At 47.2% G+C, this 25,826-nt stretch overlaps 1 protein-coding gene across 1 annotated transcript; it reads right to left on the bottom strand.

Annotated features, from left to right (window-relative positions):
- Positions 1–2,604: 2,604 nt before the first annotated feature.
- On the bottom strand, positions 2,605–22,616 carry TGFB3 (transforming growth factor beta 3). The gene is made up of 7 exons (XM_079972659.1): positions 22,169–22,616; positions 15,015–15,178; positions 13,891–14,020; positions 9,372–9,479; positions 7,864–8,038; positions 6,594–6,747; positions 2,605–3,563 (listed from the first exon to the last, which is right to left on the bottom strand). The coding sequence occupies exons 1-7, from the start codon at positions 22,512–22,514 to the stop codon at positions 3,405–3,407; spliced, it is 1,236 nt and encodes a 411-aa protein (XP_079828785.1). The 5' UTR covers positions 22,515–22,616; the 3' UTR covers positions 2,605–3,404.
- Positions 22,617–25,826: the final 3,210 nt, after the last annotated feature.

Here is a 25,826-nt window from a genome sequence, read left to right as displayed (position 1 = left end):
CAGATCCGTGGGAATTTGTCCTGGTAGAGACCCAAGGACAAAACGCTGGTTCAGCAAAGAAAGATGTTCAAAAAACACACCAAGCAACCCTACAAGGTCTGACAGACCAATAGATTTAAGTGTAAGGGATCAAACACCAAACATGCAGAAAAAGGCTTATCCTAGTCATTGTCTGAACTTACCCTTGCCTAAAAGAAAAGAAAACGTCTCCGGTTGACATCAGGCAGCCATGTGTGCCATTAGAATCATAGAATTGTATAGTTGGAAGGAACTACAAGGGTTGTCTAGCCCAACCCCCTGCAATTGAGGAATCTTTTGCCCAATGTGGGGCTCAAACACATCTCATGCTCTGCCAATTGAGCTGTGCTGTCCATCATGGGCAACAAGCAGTTGCCTTCTTCAAGTTCATGTAGTGACAGGTTCAAACAGTCATGGAGACATGGCTGAGATTGTGTCCTTTGAGTTTGCCCAGAAGCAGAGGGAGAATTTTCTGGTGTCACCAACCTTCAGAAAGCTACAATGCATCAGCACTGGAAAAACAAGACTTCTGGAATCAATAAATCACATCCCAAATTGTTTATCCCTTGATGGTACAACTCATTGCTTATGATACTGAATGGGGCAGGGAAAGGTTTAGTTCTTCATTATGCTAGGAGGTTCCAGACTAGGGTTGATGGTCCTGGGAAAAGGCTGAACAGAGTGACTCCAGAATTTGCTGATAGAGAAAGAGACTGAGGATAATGGGAATGGGCAAGTCTCTAGCCACGAACCATGCAATAAAAATGCAACATCAGCATGTGAAACCTAAAATGTGTATCGACTAATCTATGCTGGTGGGGGAAATTGTGCTGGGCTGCTAATGTGTTTTCAATTAGTTTCTGCCCAGAAGGATAACATCTTGCTATTCAACTGCATTTGTTTTTCAAAGCAGGATCAGAATAAAAAGTGGGGGGGGGGACTGGAAAAATAATACGATTAAAATGCTGGCACACAAGTCAGTGGTGTGTCCTCATAGGTACAGCATTAGTTCTCCCATTCCAAAAGGGTATTCCATTATTAGAGGGATGAAGAAATCTTGCTTGCCCTTTAGAATTAAAACGTGCAACAAAGAACAAAACGAGAGCTGCTTGCTTCATCTGAGCATGATAACAGGTCAACGAGACCTAAAGAGAAATCAAAATGCCAAAAGTCAGGCAATGAGTGGGTAAGTATCCTCTTATCCAAGCATGAATTTCCCTGTTGCAGGCACTCAGCCAAAGAAAGCCTGTATGATGGATTGACAGCAGCCCAGCTGCTCTAACTAGAGTTTTTCACATCCCTTTTTTTAAAAAAAATAATGCTTGAAATTATGAATTAAAGCAAGTATGGTAGAGAACAAACAGCTATAGACTTGGGCTACAGGAGCTTGGTTGGGGTTTAATTGAAAGGGCCGCAGAAGCGATGGCACAGATCACTGTCCAAGTTTTAGAAAAAGTGCATCTCAACCTGGGTGAGCTCAAACTGCTGCCAGAGTAAGGGCCAAATGTGCTCCCCCTGCTCTTGAAGACTACCTATGAAAAATCATGGGGGGGGGGGAGTCCACATGGATTTTTATCGCCAGTATTTATCTGGCTACGGGTCAAATGAAATTGACTAGCAGCAATTGCATGACGGGCTTAAAAAACAACAAGCAACTTGGAGGCACACCCACCCACCCCTATCCTTATCAGGGCCTTGGCACTTTTGCTCACCTCCATGCTCCCAACTCTTGCCTGTCTGCACCAGCTATTAATATTGGGGAAAGCTTTTTCCAGTCCAGGTTACAGGTGTGGGAACCCTAGTCTGGCACAGGACCACAGTGAAGGACAGAAGGTTAATCTCATTGGCAGGCGAGCTTGGTACTAAGCTGATGTAGATGGGAGACCACACATGAAAAAAGCAGAGGAGTGAGCATAAGCAGCAGAGTCAGGGCGATGGAGTGGGGCTTATGGTGGAAAAGGAGGAAATGCAAGCAAGGAGAACTGGATTACTGTAGATCAGTCACAGCCCCTCACTTAAGTATGTGAAAATGAAACATAAGTAGAAGGGCAAAGGACCAATAGGCACTGCAACAAGAGCAGAGTTGGGCCCCTTTTTATTGGCCTCATTCCTGAAAGAGGTCAATGGTAGAGCACATGGAACCAGTCCCAGGTTGAATTCCTGATCTCTCCACTTAAAACGATGTGGGATAGCACAGCTGCAAGAGACCCCTGCCAGAGACCTTGGAGAGCTGCTACCAGCCAGAGTCGGCAGCCCCAAACATAATCGGATAATGAAGAATAGCTTTGGTATAATGCAGCTTCACAGGAGAACAAAATGCGGTTGAAGTAAACAGCGTCATTATCATGTTCATGGTAAAGTGATCTGACTAGTTCACTAAGAACCAAAATCAACCAAATGTTCATGGTAAGCTAAGCGACTTCATTCTCAGCAGAAAACAAGCTCAAGTTCTTCTATCTGCTATCCAATCCCTCAGACCACAGATCTATCAAGAACAGCAGGCTTTCAGAAAGGAGCCAATTTTGGCAGTTCTGGTGCATCTACCCATTCCCCTCCTCTGACCAAGCAACTTGTTTGAACAGAAAGTTCCCAATTCCAAAAAATATTTATTTATTTTTTTTACAATAGTTGAGGTTAATACTTCTTAATAAAACCTTGGCAGGTGTGGCCTGGGCCAGGTCCTTGTGCAAGAGATGTGCAGATTTCCTTACAATACCTTAGCCACCACAGCAAGTGCAGGATCCTTTAGAGATTTAGAGAATCCTGCATTTGCTGCCCACTCTTACCCAGAGGTAATTGAGCAGGGACTCCAGGAGGAGAGAAACTGTGTGAGAATTCACCATAGTCAAAAGGTCTTCTCTAAAGTGGTCGTTCTGAGGAGTTGGGACCACTGACTCCTGCACCCATTTGTAGGCAGAATAATTATGTCCATTATGTTCTGGTTCTAAGAAAATATTACGTTCCTTCATAAGGAAATCTTCGTTATTCTGTAGAAAAGGCTGGGCTCGCAGAGAAGTCAACAGTGGGATAAGAAGTCCCATTGTTCCTGCCAAATGTCCACAGCTCTGCTAATCGTCTCCTCCTTCCGTGAATTTTTCCTCATTTGCTTCTTTCTGTCTGTCCACTAAATGTTTAGCCGGTACGTGTGTCTTCTTCCCCAGCCTCCATATTGCAAAAGTAACTCCCAAAGAAAAAGAGAGGCATGAAGGCAGAGAGGTGGGTGGTTTTTTTTAATTAAAGTTCTTCGAAGTGGGTAGATTGTCCTTGACTGCAGTGTAAGAAAAGCCAGATTACAGTACCTTCCTTCAAGTACTTCTTTCGTTTTGACCTGGGAGCAGAGAACGGATGGCTGCAATTTCTCGGCTATGGTTGGCACTGGGTCCCTTTCAACTGCATTTGCAGGATTTCACCACCATATTGGAGAGCTGCTCAACTTTGGGGGTCCTTCCAACGTAGTACAGGATGGTGAGGGGCTCTAGATCCTGAGGCACGCAGCAAGGGGAGGCAGATGCCTCAGGATTCAGTGTATTGTATAGGCCAAGTACCTGGAAAAGCAACCAGGAAAAACACACAAATCTCTTTAGGCCGAAACACAAATCGCCATTAGGCAGAAAACATGCTTCTCTTCAGTGATCTTAAACTGTGTAGCTTTACCACACCCAGCTCCACCGCTAACATATTTAACAGCTTGTTAGGCAATATGGTTATTAATTTACAGCAGCTGAGTAAAGCCCAGCCTGAAGTCAGAAACACGAGTGCAGCCCTGTAGCACTCAGACCGCGACTCTGCATTCAAATAAGCAAAGCCTGCTCTTTTAAAAACAAAAATCCCTGGGTGTAACCATCCTATGGCCCTGTTTGAATTTCAAGAAAAACAGCTGAAAAAAATCAACTTGCTTTGGCCAGCATCTCCAGATCATGCTGGATTTAATCCAGTCCCTCTCGGATATCTACATTCTCTCCCAGCTTTTTGAATCCTCTACCAATCCAGTGAGGTCTCTCTCTGCTCCATCTCATATATTGCCAGAGAGAGAGAGAGAGGGAGTGCCAGATGAGAGCCCTGGGAGACTCTGACAGATTCTTCCGCCTCCTCCTTAGTCTTGGATCTGAACCACTCTTTTAAACATCTAACCTTAGAGCAGTGCTTCTCCCCAAAGGATGCTGCTTTTCATGCAAGAGGGGTGTTGGTGATTTAGTGGGGGAAGAGTCACAATCTGCTTTTATCCCTACTAAAAATGCCTCTCTTAAATACTGAGGAGTCTGCCTTACTGGAAAAGAAGAACAATTTCCCTCAGCCTACAGAAGCCTGCCTAACGCTAACAAGGATGGCACACGTTCTAGTCCTCAGCTTCTCCCTAAACCCTCATAAATCATTCCTTTAAGGTTTGAAATGACAAGGTTGTGGAATCCCCTCTACTGGCTTCTCCATAATGGACACCTTTGACCATTTTTTCACAGCTTCACTGTGCCGCTGGCACACCTGCATATTACTAGAATTTGACCAGTGAAGGGTTCTCTTCCTTTGGGAACAGGAGCCAGAACTTCCCTTCAGATCCTCTCTCTCGCACTGTGTGTGTCTTTCCTTAATTATATTTAAACCTTGCCTGCCCTGTAGGCTCAGATCAGCTTATGGCAGCTTCATCTAGGTCATGTCTATCCCCATAGGGCTCACAACCTAAGTAATAGTGTTTTATTGAGCTGCATTGGGGAAACTCTCACGATGCCCTCTCTCCATTATAAAGTCTTGCCCTTTCCACATGCTCTAGGAAATGTCTCCCTTGAGACCATAGCACCATCTGTCCGGCACTGGTTTTCTGTCATTTTAGTCTGAGGTTATGACATAACATCAGCTTCCTTTAAAATCTTGATGCTGCCAAGTATATTGCCAGAAAAACACTACCACTTCTTCCATAGGGCTCTCTTCTTTTTGGGTCATCGAGGAATGCAGGAAGCTGCCTATGCTGTACAGATGCCAACACAGCTTGGCTGAGCAGCTGAGACCAGCCACTAGGGATAACATAGATCTCCTCTACAAAAAGCCATAACCAGGAAATGCTTGCAGTGCTTAGAAATAGGCATCCCTGCAACTGCACTATGGATTGCAGACTCTACTATGCCACACAAGTTCAGGGACTTGTACCAGAATCATTGGGGGCGGGGAGTTTGTGGTCTGCACAGGTGAGAGCAAAGCTTAAAATATACAACATCTGACCTATCTCAGAAATCAGGATGGGTTTGGATCAAAGGATTCCACTGACTATTGTATGTCTTGTCCTTTCCCAGTTTTCGTTTCCTACTCTGTAGTTCCTACACATCCTGTACCTTATTACATTTGTTATGCATATGACTCCTTCCCTTCCTCTATTCCATTCCCCACCCAAAATATTCCAGCTAGAACAGAAGTACATTTATGGTAACTTGCATAATTCATCCCATTTCCAATACAGTGGTACCTCAGATTAAGAACTTAATTCATTCTGGAGGTCCGTTCTTAACCTGAAACTGTTCTTAACCTGAGGTACCACTTTAGCTAATGGGGCCTCCTGCTGCCGCACGATTTCTGTTCTCATCCTGAAGCAACGTTCTTAACCCGAGGTACTATTTCTGGGTTAGTGGAGTCTGTAACCTGAAACGTCTGTAACCCGAAGTACCATTGTATGAAGAGGACATCAGGAAACATGCCAGAGGCAACCAGGTGTATTCAGCAGCGCAAGTACTAGAATTTGACCAGTGAAATTCAATTCATGCGAGAAGAGCAGCCTCAGCCAAGACACCTCAATTATTCCCAAGTTCGCTCAAAGGCGCATCCATTCTACAGAAAGGCAACTACTGAGGCTGCCATTTGCCAAAGGCCTGAAAGTGAGTACAGAGCTGAGATGGTAGCTGAACCCAGGACTAAATCTAATTCTCACTCCATGTGAAACAGAATCCCTGGGTAGAATACCAACTGCTAGCAAACTACTCCACTCTAAACTTTGAATTACGTTATGAGAAGCTTAAATAGGTACTGATTCTGAGTGCCCACAGAGTGCCTTTCCATCAGTCATGCCACACCAACATGAGGCAGATCAAAGTCTTGAGCTTTATAGAACAATAAAATAAAAAATAGCTCTGAGAATTAGAAAATGCCATTTCTCTATACAGATTTCCTTCAAACTCACACCCCTAAGGCCTTCTATTGGCAACTTCTGCCAATAGAATGTATTGGAAATTCTGCCAATTCTGCCAATAGAATGTATTCTGCCAATAGAATATATTTGCTAAATGTATTGCTATGCTTTCCTTTGAAATACATCAGCAAAGCCGGGGGTGGGGTGGGGTGGGGTGGGGGTCTTCTCATCTGGGCAGCACTGGACCTTCCTACACTCAGCCCAGGCTTGTGACCCAGTGAACTAACACAGCAGTTTGACTTCACCCCTGGAGGCACACTCTATTGTCTCTTGAGACAGGCGGATGCCAACAACAGTTCTGTGAGCCTCTAGAACTCTATGAACTATGATTTATTTATTTTTTAAGTTGGGGGAGACAGATCTCCCAAATTCTAGGTTCCCTGCTAATATGAAGGAACTGACATACCGTGCTGTGAGTTGTGTCTGCACTGCGGAGGTATGGGCAAGGTCCAGAGCAGAAGTTGGCAAAGTATCCTTTGGGTTCGTGGACCCATTTCCAGCCCAGGTCTTGCCGAAAGTCAATGTAGAGGCGACGCACACAGCAGTTTTCCTCCATGTTCCTGGAACAAAAGGGTTTGAAATGGAATCAAGGGCTTTGGAGAAACAGGAACTTCTCCTCTGCACCATAATTTTCAAGCTCAAACAAGCAGTAGGCCAGACTTGTGACCTAGCAAGCTGGATTTGAAGTCTACCAGCTGAATATGGCAGCCCAAATCAAGTTTTGCTGCCTGACTGGAATTGGTTGAATTTGTACTGGCCCAGAAATGGAAACAAGAGGAAATACCGATGATAGAAGAATGGAGACTGAAGCTGACAGACTATTCAGAACTGGACAGACTAACCGGAAAAATTAGATATCTTCGAGACCAAAAGTTCATCGAGGACTGGGGGAAATTTGTTGAATATCTGAAAAGAATATGTGATGTGCAAACAACGCTGGCGGGGTTTCAAGAAGCACTGTGAAAGTTGAAATATATTGTTAAAAAGAAATAGAAGTGGGAGGGAAGTTTAATGGCAATATAAACAGAGAAATGTGTGATTGAGAGGTAAATATGGATGATTGCCAGAGAAGCTGAAGGAAGTCCAAAAAGAACTAAATTTGTGGAAATTTTGATAAAATTGTATATTTGTGTCGGAAAATTAATAAAAATTATTTATTAAAAAAAAGAGGAATTGGTTGAATTTGTAACTACTCGCCTAACAAGTCCATCAGCGAAAGCTCTGGGCAAGGACTTCCTATTGCACAATGGAGCATCCCCCCCCCCAAAAAAAAATGGCTCTGGGGGGAGGGTCAGGGGAACCACCAAAACAGCACGTGGGGGAGGAGTGTGGGTCCTTTGATCAGGCAGGCTGAAATGCCCAGAGGAGGATCAGAAGCGTGTGACCCTGAATTTCACCAAAACTGAGGGAAACATTGCAAGCCACTGAGCTCCGCACGTGCTAAGCAGGAAATGCGAAACTCAAAGGCACCCCTCATTGTCAAGCACAATATTTGACTGAACTAGCCATCCCTGCTTTGTGTCGGGCTTCCAGAACGTTTCCCCATCACAGTGCAAACGTGAAAACAAAATAAAAAATAGCCAATTGCCAGCCTTGCAGCTGCAGAGCAAACGGGTGGAGCCACAGTTAACCCCCGGGGGTGAGGTGGAAGGGAAGGAGAGCGATCCCTCGCTTACCTAAAGCAGTAATTGGTGTCAAGGGCTCTTTTCTTCCTCTGGCTTCTCAGGGCGGGGCTCCCAAGCCGGTGGGGGGGCAGCATCATCAGGATCAAGTGGGGGTTGTGCAGGTCCTTCTGCTTCTTCAAGCTCCCCAAGTCCCCACGCCCCACGTGGCTGTCCTCACTCTCAATGCCTGGAAGGGGAAGGGGAAGGGCATCAGCAAAACCTGCTCTAGAGCTGCAGTGGAAAATGTTGGAATCCCTGAAGGATGTTTAACAGGAGGGCAGCTTGGGAAACTCTCCAGCAGTACTGGCCCCTGTGAGGTTCCTCTGTAAGGACTGCAGCCAGCCTTGCCAGGAGAAACGAGGTTTCCTCTTAGCCTGAAACCAAGTGTTGTGGGTCATTTGCTTTATAATTTGTAAACTGGTGGTGGGGCCATTAATCTGCTCCTCTTGTTACTGGTTTCAGTCTCAAGAAAGGCCGAGGAAGATTAATGGCTTAAGGAAGATGTCAGATGACTGGAACTGTGCAGCAGAAGGAATATCCAGGATGTGGAGCCTGTGGGTATCGTGGCCACAGCCCAGGGCCCAAAGCCAGGCAGCTGCTAATGTTGAACCTAACTCAGCCGCTGGCTGCCTATGCCACCTCAGGCCGGATGCCCAAATTCTTCATGCCCACATCATGACAGCTGGAAACTAGAGTCTAACCAAGAACGCATCAGAACCGAGTTTTCCAGAGAGACTTTAACTTCAGCAATGTATCTGCTTCGCACACCTTTATGCAACAAAACATATATGCAGTGGTGGACCTACATTTTGGGGGCCCTGCAGCTTGAACTGTCATGGGGGCCCCTTCACAACCAGCAACCAAGAGGTGGGGGTAACCACTGTTATCTTCTTCATTGGGGTTGTACCACGACAGATTACCACACCTTGACAACGTCTGTGTGTGACTGACTCTTAAAACATTGGGACTGTTGAAATATATACAAAAAACAAACAACCTAATCCATTTAAGTCATGCGACTCAAATTGGGTCTTACAAGACCTAAAAATTTTAAGCAATGTAGACTACAGTTGCTTTTGGGGCCCCTCCAGGATTAGGGGCCCGAAAGCTTAGGCTTCAGTAGTTTCATAGTAGATCCACCCTTGAATATATCCCTTCACTTTAGCATTCTGTGCCAGTTTCTCTGTCATGGCCTTTCCCCCAAAGAGTCCTGGGAACTGTTGATTGGGGGAGGTGCTTAGAATTCTGTTAAAAATGCCTAGCATCCCTCACAAAACTACAGTTCCCAAGATTCCCCACAGAAAGGAGATTACATGCATTTGTGAGGTACGTGTGCCTCCACACTTTTGAGGTACTCCCTGCCCTCCTATGACAACTCCAACACAGGTTTATTGTTAAGAAACACAGCAAAACCCACACAGAAACAATGTTTTAAAAACACTCCAATGTAGATGGGATAATGATTCATTTCTCTTGATGGCCCATTTCGCTGCTTCCCCCTCCAATCTCTCCCCTGTCACCTTTGAACTTGATCTCCAGCACCTCATGCAAGTTCTCCAGGATGTCGCCATTGGACTGGAAGGTGTTACATGGGCAGTGGATGCTGATCTCCAGTCCCAGGTTAGATTCTGTTTGGAGAGAAAGAATTCATGAGAACTAGCAACTTAACGTCCCTGCAATCCAAACAGTTCTTCGGCAATTCCATTTCCTTTGCCCCACCAATGTTTAATTTCTTTGGAGACAACAGCACTGACATTCTCCTATGTTGCTGAAAATGGGGGCGGAGTTTTACATGCAGTGAATATGGACTTTCTGCTCAAAGTGGCGGCTCATGATGCATTTTCCTATCCTGCTCCATGTTGCAGAGTTGAAGTCACTTCATGTTCTGACATCATCCAGGTTCCTCACCTTTGCCCCCCAACATTGGCTGCCAGTGGCAGGAATAGGAAAATGCATCATGTAATGACATTAAGACAGGGAAGATGCTATGGAGAGAGACTTGGGGCAGGTAAGCAGACCTGGGTTGCTCTTTGGCAGCGATTCTAGCTGCATTCACATGGCAGTTTATTCAATTTTTGCAACTTTCCCCTAACTTTTAAGTTCTGCATTACATCTGAGCTTCCACACCACATAAAAGCCACTGCCAGAACTATAGTGGAATATAATGCAAGTTTAGTGCTCATATCTGTATAATTTCCTTCCAGAAAAAAATCAGTTTGCAAATTTTATGGAAATGAGTGCACTATATTCCATTATAGTTTTGCCATGTTTCACTATAGTTCCACAAGTGGTTTTTATATCATGTGAAAGCTCACATATCATGTGGAAATTAACAGCTAGGGAAGCAACATTAAAATCCAATAAATGACTGTGTGAATGTAGCCTCGGTTTGCATTTAAAGTCGAACCTACTAAATTTGCACTTTCTGAAACAGCACAAAACACAGCTATCCTTCAAAATGCATGCCTCTCCAAATGCAGTTTCCCCAACAAATAATATACGCAAAAGTGCATATACTAGGATAAAGTATGCTTGGAAATACATAAATTAGTGAACATAATGTCCAAAACAGCATTATATTAGACATAATGGCTTTGGGGGAAAGTGTGTATTAGGCAAAACTGCATACAAATGTGTGGCTATTAGGAGAAATGCCCACTCACATGGCAATAGATTTTCATGAGATTTTCATTTTAAAAAATACGTATATGGAGATGTGGAGAACTGAAATTAATACTGGAAAAATGAGAAACCGATAGAAAGCAACACTTAGTGATCCACCGATCCCTAGCAGTTCCACTTTGATGCTGTTTCAAGTTCCACTGAAATTTTGGATGGTCCCGTCCTTTTGATTTGTATGAGTCCATCCATTTAAGCAGGATTTTCCTGAATTATGTTCATAATAAGATTTAGAGCCCAATCAGAAAACACACAAAAGAGAGGACTCTTGACACTCAAGGCTCCAGACCTATGATAATTTGGTGGGAGAAATCCCACAGAACTTATTTCTAAGTAAATATGAACAGCATTAGGCTGCACAACTCTCCTGTCCTTGTCTTTATATAAATGGTTGAGACCAACAAGAAAGCTTCTTTTTGGAATTCTGTACCGCAAGTCAGAAATCCCACAAAAACAAAACAACCACAAAACCCTAAATGCTGCAACTGGGATCTTTGTTGGGAACAGTAACACAGGTTCATCCGTTTTACATATGTAATTTCCATCTTGAATTTGCCTTGCATTGTCATGGCATTTGAAAGCTCTGGCAAGGGGGTGGGGGAAAGAAGCAGTAACCAACATATACTGTGCAAGTGGACATTGCTAGCTGCAGTCAGAGGAATTGTCTAAGGCTCTCGAGGATCAAGCTAGAAGCAGCCATTGGATCTCAGCACCTGTTTAATCTTCCCAGCTGGTGGCAGCTGCTGAATCCCACATCTTGAATTCTATAGCTGCCGGCATTTCTCCTGATATTCTCTGATGAATGCCGAGCCCTGCACCAACTGTTATATTGCACAAGCCGCAAAGCCCTGGGTAAGGTACCTGCTGCTTGTATCTCCAAGCGTCACCTACATCAAAAGCTGTGTGACATGCATGCTACTAGTCAGATTAACAGCTTTGCACTACCAATAGTTCAGTCCCTGGACTCTGGCCAAGAAAAATCTAAGAAGCGTAAAATCGACTTCTCCTCCTAGAATTTATTGCCTGCATACCAGCTTTGACTGGCATCCAGATACAACTGTACCTGCAAGGACAGGCCAACTATGAATCAATATTTTTGCCTCAAGATGCCCTCATGCCCAAGCAGCTTCTTGTGCTGAACAGAAGCAAATTTCTTGCCAAGTCCTCTAAGACAGTGTAGACATCGACTTGATGCATGTGCATTTGGGTTCACTATGGGGTGACAGATTCAGTGGTGTAGCGTGGGGGGTGCAGGGGGGCCCGGGCACAACATCTGGGGGGTGCGCGCTCGCACTCGCAGCTCTCTGCCCCTACCTGGCTCACTCACTCTCTCTCAGCGCTGTCACAGATTTCGCAAAAATTTCGCTATTGTCACACAGATCCTCCTCCTAGCCAATCAGGAAGTGGGATACTCTAGTGGAAGAGACTTGAGTGCTAAAATCCACGGGTTAGGGGGCGCAAATTACTTGCCTTGCCCCGGGTGCTGACAACCCACGTTACACCACTGGACAGATTTAGCCCAATATCGTAGCTGACCATTGGTGCACCCCCTTACATGAGTTCCACCTTCGTAAGGGTGTGTCGGTGCAACACATGTGTGCTCACATGTGTGCATGTAGACTAGAGCATGGCCTCTACATGCTAAATCTGAAAATGGAAGAGTTACAGCGGTGGTGGTACGTCAATGGTGAAGCCTGCCAATGGTGACATCTGACAGGATCTCTGCTTCAGGCTCTTATTTTTTCTAAAATAGTATGTCCCCCAACTTTCCAGAACATTGTTGATTTAAAAACAAAAAAACAAAAACAGCCATCATGTCACAAAAACATGGCAGCTACCAGTGAGGGCTTGCATTTTTTTTAAACCCACAGTGCCCTGGAACGACAGAACTTCAAAAGCACGGCATTTTGAGAAAACTAAGATGGGAAATGCAGAGGGGCCATTCGACGGCACTTTGCCAAGACCCCCTCACAACCCTGGCACAGCTCTGAGGGACTTGTGGTACCACTGAATCAGTGGCACTGGCTTACTGGCAGTCTCATCCCAGCCACCTGCACCTGCAGTCGGGATACCAGTTGCCCATGAGACCTTTGGGGCTGGGTTCCCCCACCCATCTGACCTTTCCAACTTTCCTTGGGCTAGTTTGGTCTACCCTCTGTGCAATTTGAGGGGGGCACTGGGGAGCAGTGTCAAGCAACAGAGTTGGCAGTGGCTTGGTGAGAACAGCCACAGAAGCAGCGGGGGACCACTCTCAACTTACAAGTATGGGCCTCCCTTACAAGTTAGTTGCCTTTATTTTCTGTAGCATGGACAGGATTTCTCCCTCTGATTTTGGCCTTTCAGTCTGTTTATCTAAGAACTGGAGCAGGTTAATGAACTACTTGAGAAATGGACAAAATTATCGACCGGCGAACTCTCTGGACAGCACTATTACTTAGGATGATGGAAATCCAGTGAAGTGCTTTGCTCAAAAGCATACTTCCCCAGAGAAGTTAATTACTCATATATCTGAAGCTGCTGAGAAATCTATCAGAATACATCCTCACAAAATAGAATGAACCGATGACAGTTATTACTGGTTAAATTTAGACTCTTTTGTCTGCTTCACAGATGCTGTAGTCACTGAGTGAGCATAATGCATCAAAATGGTGATTTGCATGTCTGAATGGCTTGTAGAACTGGAAAGACTCAGGTTCAAATGCCCACTCAGCCACCAAGTCAATAGGTAACCTTCAGCTGACCATTCCCTCTCAATCTAACTTACCTCACAGGGATAAAGAAGAAAGATATGAGGATAAAGAAGGAAGTTTATGCTACCCAGAGCCCCTTAGAGGAATGGGGAGGTCAAAATAAATATGACTAGGTGCCACAGATATCATGTCAAGCGCAATGCCTTTCTCAGAGGTCAATATCCTCTTTTTAGCTCTCCCTATTTTGATTCGTATTCCCTTTCCTTGGTTAATTGCAAATATGTACTGTATTGCTTGTTATAATTTACATTACTTGTTATTTCAGGTATTTATATACTGCTAAACTTCACAAAGCCATTTACATCAAATTATTATTAAATTATCAATAAACAAAACAAAAATGGGAAATAAATCTTGTCTGAAAGCTTATTTCTGCCGCAGCTTGCCTCCCCCTCAGGGCAAAATATAACATCTTGCCTTCATTTTGTTGGGGGAGACAGACAGAGGGTCAGGAAACTAAAAAATAAAAATGGGCAGTGGAAACAATTTAAACATTGTGCTGTGAATGGCAAGTAGTTCACTCTTGGTGACGAGTTATTGACGGACATGTCTGCATGACCACCTGATCCAGACAAAGAGGATCCCTGAACCTACTTCCTGCTGCACTCACCTCTATGCAAAAGCCATTCTCGCACTGTGTCCGTGACATCAAAGGACAGCCACTCAGAGGAGCCGCGCGTCATCACATTCCGGCCACTGAGGTAGCGCTGCTTTGCAATGTGCTCATCAGGCTTCAGGATCTGCATGGGGAGGAAACACGCAAGACCCCCTGCTCAGTTCAGCAACAGCAGCAAGTGTGTCTTCCCAAACCAGAACGGACTAGGACAATCCTCTCCATACAAACATTTGCACGCTTCCTGTGTGTTGCCGATTTGCTGGATATGAAGGCGCTGAAGCCCAAGAATGCGTCAAAATAGTTGCTGCTCAATGCAGAGGAGAACCCTCCAAGTTCTGTACATGCTTTAGACAGGAAGAAGTGAAAATATACAGCAGAACACACAAGGATTGACCGGGTGTGATGAAATGCAACAAGGAGGCCAGTCAGAAACTGAAGGCTGATCTGCTGTGCAACAACTAGGCAAGCAGCAGCTAATCAGATGGAAAACTGCTGGAAAATTCCACATGTGCTGTCTCCTTGCACATGGGCCAGCTGGTCTTGTGCCACTGCTTACAGGATTCTGCTTCCAGCGTGTCACCACAAATACTGGGAAAGCAATGCTGGCAAAGAAGGTACTAAAGGGCCAACTATACATTGTACAGGCAACTCCCCATTTATGCGAGGGTTACGTTCCAGGATGATGGGAATTGTAGTCCAAAAACAGCCAGAGACCCAAGTTTGGAAACCCTGAGTCCTAATGTATGTAAGGAAATAATAGAGCATTGGAACATATACAATGTTCCAATGCTCTATTATTTCTTTAAATACTTCAGGCTATTCCCTGAAGTACAGCAGCGTTTGCTTTAAACGCAGGAGTTAAACCAGCTGTAGAAAACAAATGGGAAAATGGGAGGATGGAGAGATCATTTACAAAACTCTCCCCTAATGCTACAGCTTTGCACATTTCTTTCCCTCCCACATTTCTTATTTGGGTGCAGAATATTGTAACACCATTAAGAGAAATAACATTAAATGGTGTTTAATAACAGATGATCCCAGTGTTAGCATTTATGTTTTCGGGGGAGACGGGGTGCCAACTAGACACTTCACTCTGCCCCAGCATTGAGCTTGCTCACCTGAAAGAGTTCAATACGCTGCTCTGTGCGTTTCGAACTGAGGTTTGGCACTCGCAGGACCCGAAACTCAGCCCGGAAGAGGTTGGTGCTGTTCTTCTCTGCCGAAGACACGTTGAAACGGAACAGGTTGGAAGTTACGCCTTTGGGGCAGTAAGTCAGTTCATCTAAGAGAAAAAGAAGGAACCGAAATAACCTATTAGCCAGGATGGCCCATAATCCAACAGATGAGAGGGTCTCAGGCTCATAAATTCAGCACTTGGTGACAGCGTTATTAATAGCTGAGACAGGGTCTAGCTGCGCCTTGATTCTTCTCCCTAAATTGCAGACGCTTGCATAGGAGAAAAATCCCCATTGCTTCCAGCATTGTCATGGTAGACAGTCGTTTTGCCATGCTGGCCTTAAGGAATCAGTGGTAGCTGATGCCAGGGGAGGAGACCTACTGCTGGTGGAGTCAATGACAGGCAGAGCCAACTAATTCTCATTTTATTACCACCCCCTTGCCTGCTGGTTCTGCCTGGGCAAGACTGAGACAGAGCAGGAGGAAACTGACAGCCAGGGCCAGTAGGCAAATGGGGGCAGGCTGCGTTTGGTGGCACAGTGCCCTGCTCACTCTAAAGGACCAGCCTCCTCTGCAAGGAATAAACCATGGGCAGGCAAACTAAGGCCCAGAAATGGCCCAATCGCCTTCTAAATCCGGCCCGCGGACAGTCCGGGAATCAGCATGTTTTTACATGAGTAGAATGTGTCCTTTTATTTAAAATGCATCTCTGGGTTATCTGTGGGGCATAGGAATTCATTCATTTTTTAATTCCCCCCCCCAAAAAAAAAATATAGTCTGGCCCCCCACAAGGTATGAGGGACAGTGGAAAAAGTTTGCTGACCCCTGTAAACCAACCCTGCTGGAAAAGTTTGCTGACACCTGTAAACCAACAAACCATATGTTAAATTCAAGAACTTCACTGAATTACAATGCACTGAATTACAATGGCTCAATAAAACGTATCATTTTGCCCAGAGCTACGTTCCTGGCAGTAGCTCAGGGGTATGGATGATCTCAGTGTCTCACGGAAGAATCACTTGGTTACACATAACAAAGGTGAGGGGAATGAAGTCTCCAATAGGCACTTGACCACCCAAGTTCACTCCCAGACTGGAAGAGGAAACAGGGGCACCCAATAAGAAGACAGTGGTTTCTACAGACTTGGGGAATTCCCTAGGTATGCACGAGTATATATTAGTTGTACATATGGCACAGGATCGCCATTACTTTGGAAATGCAAATCTTTCACACTCTTACATGCTTACAGCCACGAACCCTGTTGCAGAACCAATAAAGCCACAGCAAACATGCTAAGGGCACCAAGTGTGAAATAGTCCCATGTAGTCACCAAGTCGCAGGTAGTGAGGAAGGTAGCTGTGGCTTCTACTGAGCTGTTGTTCCTGTAAGTGGATTAACAATTCTCGGCATCAAGAAACAAAGAAGCCCTGTGTCCCAGCCACATGCACTACTAAAACATTGCTTGCATTTTAGTTTGCTCTTTCTCTTTTATACTGCACATTCGTTCGTTTCTTTAAATCTATTCCATTCCCAATGCTCGGGACAAGCAACAATTGTAAAACTTATAATGGATATATGTTTACATACATAGGAAAGCAGGAGTGAAAAACCTGGAGGTGTTTTTTTTTGGGGGGGGGGGTAATCTGTCAAGGACTGCATGCTAGTGGGAGACAAGGCTGTGGGCAGGATCAGAGCCAAAAGTGGGTGGGGAAACTCCTTCTCTCCCACCTTCCCTCCTCTCTCTCCCTCCCTCTTCCATTCCTGCCCATCCAGCTTCTGGGGGATGGCTAGATTGTTTGCAAACAGCCACATGAATTTGGACAGAGGCTAAAGGCTGCAGGCTGCGTGTTCCTGTAGTAAAAGATGGCCAGTTGCACCCTGTTCACCAAAGTCAGACTGGAATATAGACCAGGGGAAGGCTGCGTGGGGTCCTTAGTTCACACACATACAGAGGCGGCTTCCCCAGAGGCACACAGCTGTGGTGTTCTCAGCTGCTTTTGACAAGCATGCCTGGTCCTTTGGGAAGCCTGCCATGCTGAGGCTAAACATGGACCGCAGCCACCCGTTCTCTCTTTGTGATGCACTACTGTCCCTGGGATGAAATGCCGGAGTGTTTGTGTGCATGTGTAGGGAACTTCCTCTTTTATCACCATCTGGAACGAGGATGTGAGGCTGCTCCTAAAATATCGGGTCTGCTTTCCTATCAGAGCTTAAGCTCTCCTCCTCCTGCTATCTCACTTCCCCTGCTGGACCCAAGTCCTGGAACAGGACAAATACTTGCGAGGTATCTGGTGGATGGTTTGGAGCCAGAACAGTTTCCTGTGTGTGTAAGCTCAGATTTGCCTGTATCAATCCTGAAACCCTCCATGGAATAAGGCTCTCCCCGCTTCCTGAGGGAGAAAGACGGGGAGGAGACTGGCTTTGGCTCCGAAATTCATTCTGAATCACCACCTGGCAGAGGGACAGAGCCATGGGAAAGTTGAACATCAGCCACTTCTCTTTTTTTAAGACATGGGACCAAATCCGTTGCTCAGGCAAGTGGCTGGAGTACCACAGATTTCTGCAAGGCAGATCCCTACTAAATTTCAACCCCATCTTCCTCCCTGTGATCTAAGTTCAGCGGCGTCTCTTGGGATGAAGACAACTTGGTCCCAAAGGACCAACAGAGGAGATGCCTTTGCCCATGGAGTCTGTGGCTCAGCTGTTATCACTGTATTGTGGAGATACACAGTTACAGGCCGAGAACGTACCTGCCCGGTAGGCTAAAGCCATTCTGCCAGAGCAACCCAGTTCCACCTGGCGGCACCTCTCTACCAGCTTCTTCTGAGTCTCACCACCCCTTCCACCTTTGTCTTGGCCTGTGCTTTCTCTCTCTACACCCAAGTACACTGCCCTAGCATTTTGAATAGGCTCACCTTGGGCCAACCACCTTTCCATGTCTCCCTTTGACTAATCTGCTTCCTCCTTTCCTCTAGGTAGCACTCTCCACTGGCTTTAATCTACATGAGCATCAGCACAGCTGCACGGCAGGGAGAAGCCCAGCAGCTGCCAGGTTTCCTCTTGCAGCAAGTGAGGGGGGCATATCTATTACAAAAGGATCTTGACAACCTCTCCTCAATTTCCCCAGCTTCTTCGTAGTGATTTATGGGTTCCAACTTCCTACTTATGGCGAGTCTAACTTTAATCAAGAGCATCTTGGGGCAATGGCATGGTCCTTCTGCATCAGATGTGTGGAGCCAGTGGACATCCAGATCTTGATGGGCTACAATCCTCTCATCGCCCCCAACTACTGGCCATGCTGGTTGGTGTGATGGGAGCTGGAATTCAACAGGATCTGCCGGGTCATAGGCTCCCATTCACCATAAATGTAGATCCATTATTAATGGCTATTGACACCTCTCTTTCCCTCATCCATTTAGATGAGTTATTCTGACTTTTAAAAAAAATCATTACATTAATCATGTAACTTTTATGCAGGGCTTTGGTCAAATGAATATTAGGAACCATTCACTTCCACAAATGAATCTAGCTGCATTGGCACCTTAATACCTTATTCCAGCATGAAACAACAGGACTGGTTCACATGTTGTTGTTTTTTGCAGTTGTTATACCCAAATACTTGTGGGAATGTAATGTGCGAATACGTTACTGTATATTCCTGAATGACTTCCCTACCAGTATGGAGGTAGATAGAACAGAGGAGACACTATGTGCCCCTGCACTAGATCACATTTCAAGCAGTTACCTCTAAAGTTTCCATTCAGTTTTGGGCGCAAGGATTTCCCTGGACCCATTCACAACAGCTATATGTTCCCAAATTGTTTTCAGAAGAATCATTCAGAGAACTGATCCTGAAACTGGAGTGTGCAAATTGGCTCTGGGCTTGGAATTTACATCACCAAGAAGAGGCAGGACCCACTGAGCTAAATACAGAAGTGGGTTAATGGAGCGAGAAGGACCTGCCGAAATCTCCTTCACAGCTGGAGGCAAAGTTACCGCTTCCTAACATTTTGTTCAGGACATTGTAGTTTGGTTGCTTTCAACGGCTGGATCTTCCTCAAGTCTTCTGTTTCCCCTACCTCATGTAATCTGGCTCTGTACACAAACAGAATAACAGAACCAGGGTTGGTTTGCTTTCATAGGAGAAACAGAGAGCGCTGAGATGAGTTTTACCCTCTTGTCAGATGTTGAAAGCATTTTGGGGTCCTGACTGCTCTTCCCTGGAGAGTTGATGTGGAGCAGCTGGATCAACTGTCAGGGTGTTTAAGATGTGTGCTTCCACCTACTGCCTGCTCTACCAGTGTATTTGAAAATAATGTTGAAGATTACAAAACTCCAGCCAGTCTCCAGCGACCCTTCTAAAGGAAACCAAATCTAGTTGGGCGCTGCCCCTCTGGAACTTCTCACTGTTCTGGGAAGCTGGGCAAGAATAACAACACAGATGATGGTTGGCTGTCATCGCAGCGCTGGCACTGCAACAGCAGCGCTAAGAAAAGCTGATACCTCCTGACGTGACTCTACATCTGCATAGGCTCAGCCTCTAGGGCTCCACATTGCCACCCCTCCATGTGAGAAGACACAGATGCACAACATCTGCTTAGAATCTGCATCTTTGTGGTGCCTCCTCAGCACCTTCCTTTTCCCTGCCACTGATAAAGAGGATCTGGCTGCTCTGCTGTGCTTCCTTCCTGTTAGTAGCTCAGCGACCATCTCCTCTGCATCGGGAAGAGGCTGCCCTGTTACTCCAGCTTTTTCCACCTCCTTTTCCTCATCCTCCACGCTTCCCCTCGGCTTGCTCTCTGGGCTGCCCCCAGTTCTTCTTAGACTCCATTTGGAGACTTGGGGTAGCATCCAACCAAAAAAGATCCTACTTCTTCAGCACCACATGCCCTCAACACAGGGAGAGGAGAGGTGGGGGAATTTAGTTTCTGCAGTCAAAAGTCCATGCACTAGCCTGCATCTATTTTGTTGGATGCTGGCTTTGGTTCCCCTCTTGAAAAGAAAAGTGTGTAGGTTCACATGGAAGTGGCTCCTCACATGGCTTGGCCACTTCCACCATGCTAACACAAACCCTCTTTGTTGAGGTGGGGATAGCGCTGGCTGGCAAAGCTGGGATTGCCCAAACTGTGTGGGGAGCCACTTTGTAAAAATGCTTTCCTGCCTGGAAAGATATCCACACCGTTTTGTTTTTGTGCAAAGCTCCTGCATTACTCAGGTCATGCGACCACAGTGGTGTGTGTTGGGGCGGTGGACGGAGTGGATCTGAGCCAAAGGGCTTCAGTGGCTGAACAATTTCCCCTTACATTCCCCTTACGGCTGCAAATCCAAGTGTGGGTTGAAGAGTTGTGGCTATGCCTGATCATGCCCACCCCGCTTCGCCACATGCCAAACATAACCCAAATCCACTCAACTCGGCTTACCTCACTATGCCTAGTGTTCATGTATGCGTGCATGTACCCCACAAGGAAGGACTCTTGCCCGGTATTTGTGGTGACCGCTACTCACATATGGAACATTTTAATGTATCTGCTCAGCCCTTCAAGGATACGTTTTGGCTTCCAAGCCTCATAACGCCTTTTCTCTCCCAATCCTGAAGTACATCCCTCCCCGCTCTCCCTCTTAGTCTCTCTTTTCCCACTTCCCTCCACCCCTCCTACTTTAGTTTTCTAGACATTGGCTCGGTTTCCTGTTCGTTGGCTGGATTTGGGGCTGATGTTATTCCAAGACACTGAGAGCTGGCTCAGCTCTGGCTTGCCCTGGTGCCAACGCTGCTCCGGCTTCTTCACCTGCTGGGAGGGGGCAGTTCCACAGCAAGTGCCTGCCTTCTGTAGCTCAGGGTTTCAAAGCAAGTTAGCCTTCTGCCAGCCTCTTCCTGGGGTGCATTTACTCAGTTGCAAGGCTCGCTTTCTTCAATGGGACTTGCTCCCAAAGTGTGCACAACATCGGAGCCTGCCTCTGAGCCACATTTCCACAGCTCCTCCAACCTCTTCACATTGATCAACATCCTGAAAGATACTCCTGCCATCCTCCTCCGGTTGCTGCCTTCGGCACCCCTCCCTCAACAGCACTTGGCCACATCCTTCTTCCCACCCCCAAACCGCTCTGCTGTAATTCAAGAGCCCACGAGGACACCTAATGGCAGCAAAAGGAAACATGGCTTTTGCCAGGATCTCACAGCCCCCAGATGATTGGAAAACCTGCCTATGCACTCAAAGCGTTTGCCAAGATTCCAGGCCCAGTTTTGAAAAGTGTTTACTGCGGGTGCAAAAATCATGGATACATATGAACAAAAGTCAATGCACAGAGAGCGCACAGCTTACATGTAAATCAGCCAGACCCACACTTCCGTACATCTGCCACAAATTCACAGCCAGATGCATTTCATTCTCTCACTCGAATGCTTCCCCCACTTCAACCTGGACACACAAACATTCCTTCCTGACTCATGGCTGCTTCGGATATACGGGTGCATCCAAAACATACACTGGCAACACGCACAAGTATTTGCAAAGACAGACAGTGCATCTAATGCTAGATTAGCTGAATAGCCGATATGTGAACAAGGCTGTCCATGTGCAAGGATACTACTTGCAACAGCACAACTGCCTTGGCATACATTCACAGCACATGCACTGCAGTCAGTGGTGCAATGGGCAGCTGTTGCCAAACTCTTGGCTGGACAGGATTCTGCATCCCAGAGAAAAGGCATTTCAGCTGCCAAGGCACTGCCTTCCTGATTTCAGAAGCTCAGGCAGAGAAATTCTCTCCATCCCTGCAACCTGGAATTCCCAGGCATTTATGAGAATCAGAATAATCCAGGGAACCAAGGCTTGGGTCTTCAAACCTGGGTTCAAATACCAGTTTACCTATGTAACCGTACCACTCTGCCTCAACTTTCCATCCCTACAATGGACTTAAGAGTAACCCAAGTCAGATGTGCTCTCCCAATCCTCTCCCCACCTTGGACCTTTTAGTTGCATAGAAACATATTTTCTAAGCTACCTGGGCAGCCTCTGAGGATCTGATTTTCCGCTGGGAATCTTAGGCATCACCCCCCAACAAAAACCCTTTCGGGGACACAGGATTCGGGACTTACTGTGCTCCGGGAAGCCCTGGATCATGTCAAACTTGTGGATCTCCTTGGCGTAGTACTCAGACTCGGTGTGGTCCTGGGAGCAGCTCTCCTCCTTCTCCTCCTCCATCTCTTCCAGGAGCTCCCGGGTGCTGTTATACAGAGCCAGGATCTGGTAGGGCACGTGGCTCGGCCCCACGGTCTCCGGGGGGCTGGTGAGGCGCAACTTGCTCAGGATCTGGCCCCGGATGGCCTCCACCCTCTTCTTCTTGATGTGCTCCAGGTCCAGCGTCGTGCAGGAGGACAGCGACAGGCTGACGGTGGCCAAGCTCAGCAGGGAGAGGAGCAGCAGAGCCCTGTGCAAGTGCATCTTCAGGCGCGGTGACGGCAGGGAGCGGGGAGAGGAGGAGGAGGAGGAGGAGGAGGAAGCGGCGGCGGCGGCGGCGGCGGCGGGACGCCCCCTCGGCGGAGAGCGCGCGCGCGCAAAAGGGCGCCGCCGACGAGGCGGATCCTGCAGGCTGGCGGCGCTCGGCGAGAAGGTGCATGAAGGAACTCCCCGGAGCGAGGGGGGACTTCTAGGAAGAAGCGCGGGCAGCACTCGGGCAACGGGAGCGGGAGGAAGAGGGAGCGGATCGGCGCCTCGCCCTGCCGGGGTCCCTCTCCATGAGTCCGAAGGCGCGCAGCGGCCGTCGAGGGGGCTCCAACCGCCCCCGCTGCTCCCCGGGCTCACAGTTACGCGGCGCGGCGCGGCTCCGGAGCCAGGAGCCCAGGAGGCGCAGCCGGGAGCGCACGTGTCGGGCGGGCCCGGGAGCGCACTTGCGGCGGCCGGCGCGCCCCGCTCATGCCTCCCGCTTGGTCGCCATTCCCCCGGCAGCCGGGCCGAAGCGGAGGCGCTTCACGAGCTGCGCCTCGGCTTCATTGGCGGCGTCGAGGGAGGGAGGGAGGGAGGGAGCGAGCGAGCGCCGTCGCGGGAGACCCGAGGGCGCTGGCTGGGCTGGTTCCCGGCCGCCTGCCTGGCCGCGTCTCTCTCCGCCGTCTCCAGGTGCCAGGCGGCCGTCTCCTTCCCCTTAGTCCGCCTCGCCCCTCCTCCCCACGGCTCCCCTCGAGCTCGACGGGGCTCCCCGGCGCCGAGCCCCCTTTGCGTCTCTCTCTCTCTCACTTTCGCGCCCCCTGTCCCGCCGCCTCCTCCTCCTCCTCCTCCTCTTCCTTTGCGCGCCCTCACAACACACACTGCCTCTCTCCGCTCCTCTCGCCTGAAATTTTATACCTCCCTCCCATGACGTCTCTGGGACGGGCGAAGGGGGAGCGAGCGAGCGAGATCTCCCAGCCCAGCCTGCGCGTCCAGCACAGTTCTAATGTGTTAAACAGGCGCGTCCTGTGGAAAGGCCCGCGGGGGGGGGGGAGATACATGCACACAGGCACATTGACGCCCACGTACTGGGCTGATTTAGGGTGGGGGTGCTTGTCTCTCCAGGCCCTGTTTCTCGCGCATCTGCGGTTCCGGGGAAGTGGGGGGGGGGCATCACAAGTTTTCTCCTGTATGCTGCCAACTCCCCCCACCCCCGAATGAAAAGTTGGCCAGAGAATTCCGCTTCTGACCGCGTGCGCGCGGATTCATGGATCCAGACCAACCACGCGATGGTGGCCGCCCCCGATGGGAACCTCCATCCCACGCATTCGGGGGCGGGGGAGAAGCGTCCACAGATAGGGTTTAAAGGATATGTCAATGGTGATCCGAAACACAGCTGCACCCCGACCTTCACTGCACAGTTTTACAGGATTGGGGGTCGTGGCGCAACGCAAGAAGTTCAAACGGAATTGGTTCAAACGGAATTGATTTATTGGTGCGCTGCGGGGGACCGCAGCCTTGCTCGCAAGGAAACTTGACGGAAACTAATGGGATGGTTGTAGGATAGATGGGTTGTGGCCGAATTATGTAGTCCGAGTCCGATTCTTCCATGGGAATGACCAAATGCCAACAATAAGGGGGGGGGGACGGGGACCTTCGTATCCATCCTTCAATCACGTATCTTGCCAGTGTCTTACCTGAGAGTAAGCCCCGTTGAGTCCAGTAGGGCTTACTTCTGAACAGACATGGTAATTACGTCTATGCTATAAAACAATAATTTTATGATGGAGAGACTTCAAGGTTTGATCTCGCAAAACTGGAATGTACGCAATCTGGCGAGTTTATTCCCCCGGTTCTGCTTTGCTTTTTAAAATACTGTTTTGTACACCTTCGAAGGGGAGAGGCTGAGGCTTGTGCACTTTTCAGACCTGATCAAGGCGGGCCCCGCTTCATTTATTTTACAAACGTCTCCGGAGGCTGAGTCAAGAGTAACGAAGGCAAGCGAACGGTGCCCTCTGGCGGACGAGCTGCGCCGGTGAAGGAGCTTCCAGGCGTCCTTGTTTATATATAGGAGCGATTTCCAAGAAAGCTTGTCCCTGAGCCGAAAAAAGTGTGGGTTGGGTACTTGGCGTGGTGTTCGCCTCCCAGTTATTTCCAGCTGCTAAACAGCATCTCGAAAGTTAAAGCTTACCTAATGTGACCTTTCCATCATATGAGAAATCTTTGTAGTTGCTACAGAAATAGCACACCTGCTGTACGGTTTTAGGAACTCTTAGGGTGGAAAAATGCCAGAAATTATTTCCTTAGAAAGAAATAAGCACAAGTGAGATGCATTTGTTTTAAAATATTTGTGTGACGCTACTGTAAAATAATGTTCAAAGAGGTTTACAAATGCAGCATAAACGAACAACAAAAGAATGAAAAAAATTAGTTTAAAAGAAAACAAAAAACACAACCCCACATCTTTAAAAACGGTCTAAAATCATATAAAACTAGAGTAAGCTGACAAACAGGAACCACCAATCACCCAATAAACCCTTGAGAAATAAACATTGAGAAATGGCATCTCGTCCTTCTTTTCTCATGAGACAGCCAGTGTGGTGTAGTGGTTAGAGTGTCAGATTAGGACCTGGGAAACTTACTCAGCCATGAAGCTCAGCCATTCAGTGCTGCTCACAGGGTTGTGGAGATTAAATGAGGAGGGGAAAAACCAGCTTGTGCACCACCTTAAACTCCTTGGAGGAAAAAAAAATGCAAATATAAATGCAAATAAAAAAGTAAATGATTTCCCCGTATGGGGTTGATACAGCATGATCAAACTGGACCTTCAGTGCACAGTGGCTCCAATGCATGTTCCATTTGCCATTCTAACAGAAATGACCATAAGAGCACTCCACAACATGGCCAAATCACTATCCAGCAAGCAATAAGGTGAATGGAAAATTCTACTCGATTTGCTGTGCTTTTAGCAACAGTTTATGTGGTGATGGAACATTCATGTGACTGCTTTATGGCTAGCATATAAGTACCCATAGATTTCCAGAGGGTGGAATTATACACTGTGTTGAACCTCTGTGAGAAAAGTGGGTTAAAATGTTATAAAATAAATAAAGGACGGAGCAGGCAGGAGATCATAAGTAATAATTCTGTTTATTCTTCATTTTCCAACATGAAGAACTTAGTAGCGCCTTAATTATTAACATGTTTCATCAGCTTTTATGGACTAGAGCCCACTTTAACAGATGCACCCGATGAATGTGTTCAGCTTCAATGTGATCGAAGGCCCTTGGTTTGTTGGTTTGTTTCTGCTGCAACAAGCTAACAGCTGGAAAT

The sequence above is a fragment of the Podarcis cretensis genome, assembly GCF_951804945.1.
Source record: "Podarcis cretensis genome assembly, chromosome: 1".
NCBI lineage: Eukaryota > Metazoa > Chordata > Lepidosauria > Squamata > Lacertidae > Podarcis > Podarcis cretensis.
This window is presented reverse-complemented; position numbering and strand designations above follow the sequence as displayed.

Excerpts from the sequence above, each read along its gene's own strand:
- TGFB3 (XM_079972659.1), bottom strand. The coding sequence starts at position 22,514 with ATGCACTTGCACAGGGCTCTGCTGCTCCTCTCCCTGCTGAGCTTGGCC. Across the intron at positions 8,039-9,371 it reads GCTGGAGATCAAGTTCAAAG|GCATTGAGAGTGAGGACAGC; the intron begins GTGACAGGGGAG and ends TTCCCCTTCCAG. Across the intron at positions 6,748-7,863 it reads GACACCAATTACTGCTTTAG|GAACATGGAGGAAAACTGCT; the intron begins GTAAGCGAGGGA and ends CTTTTGTTCCAG.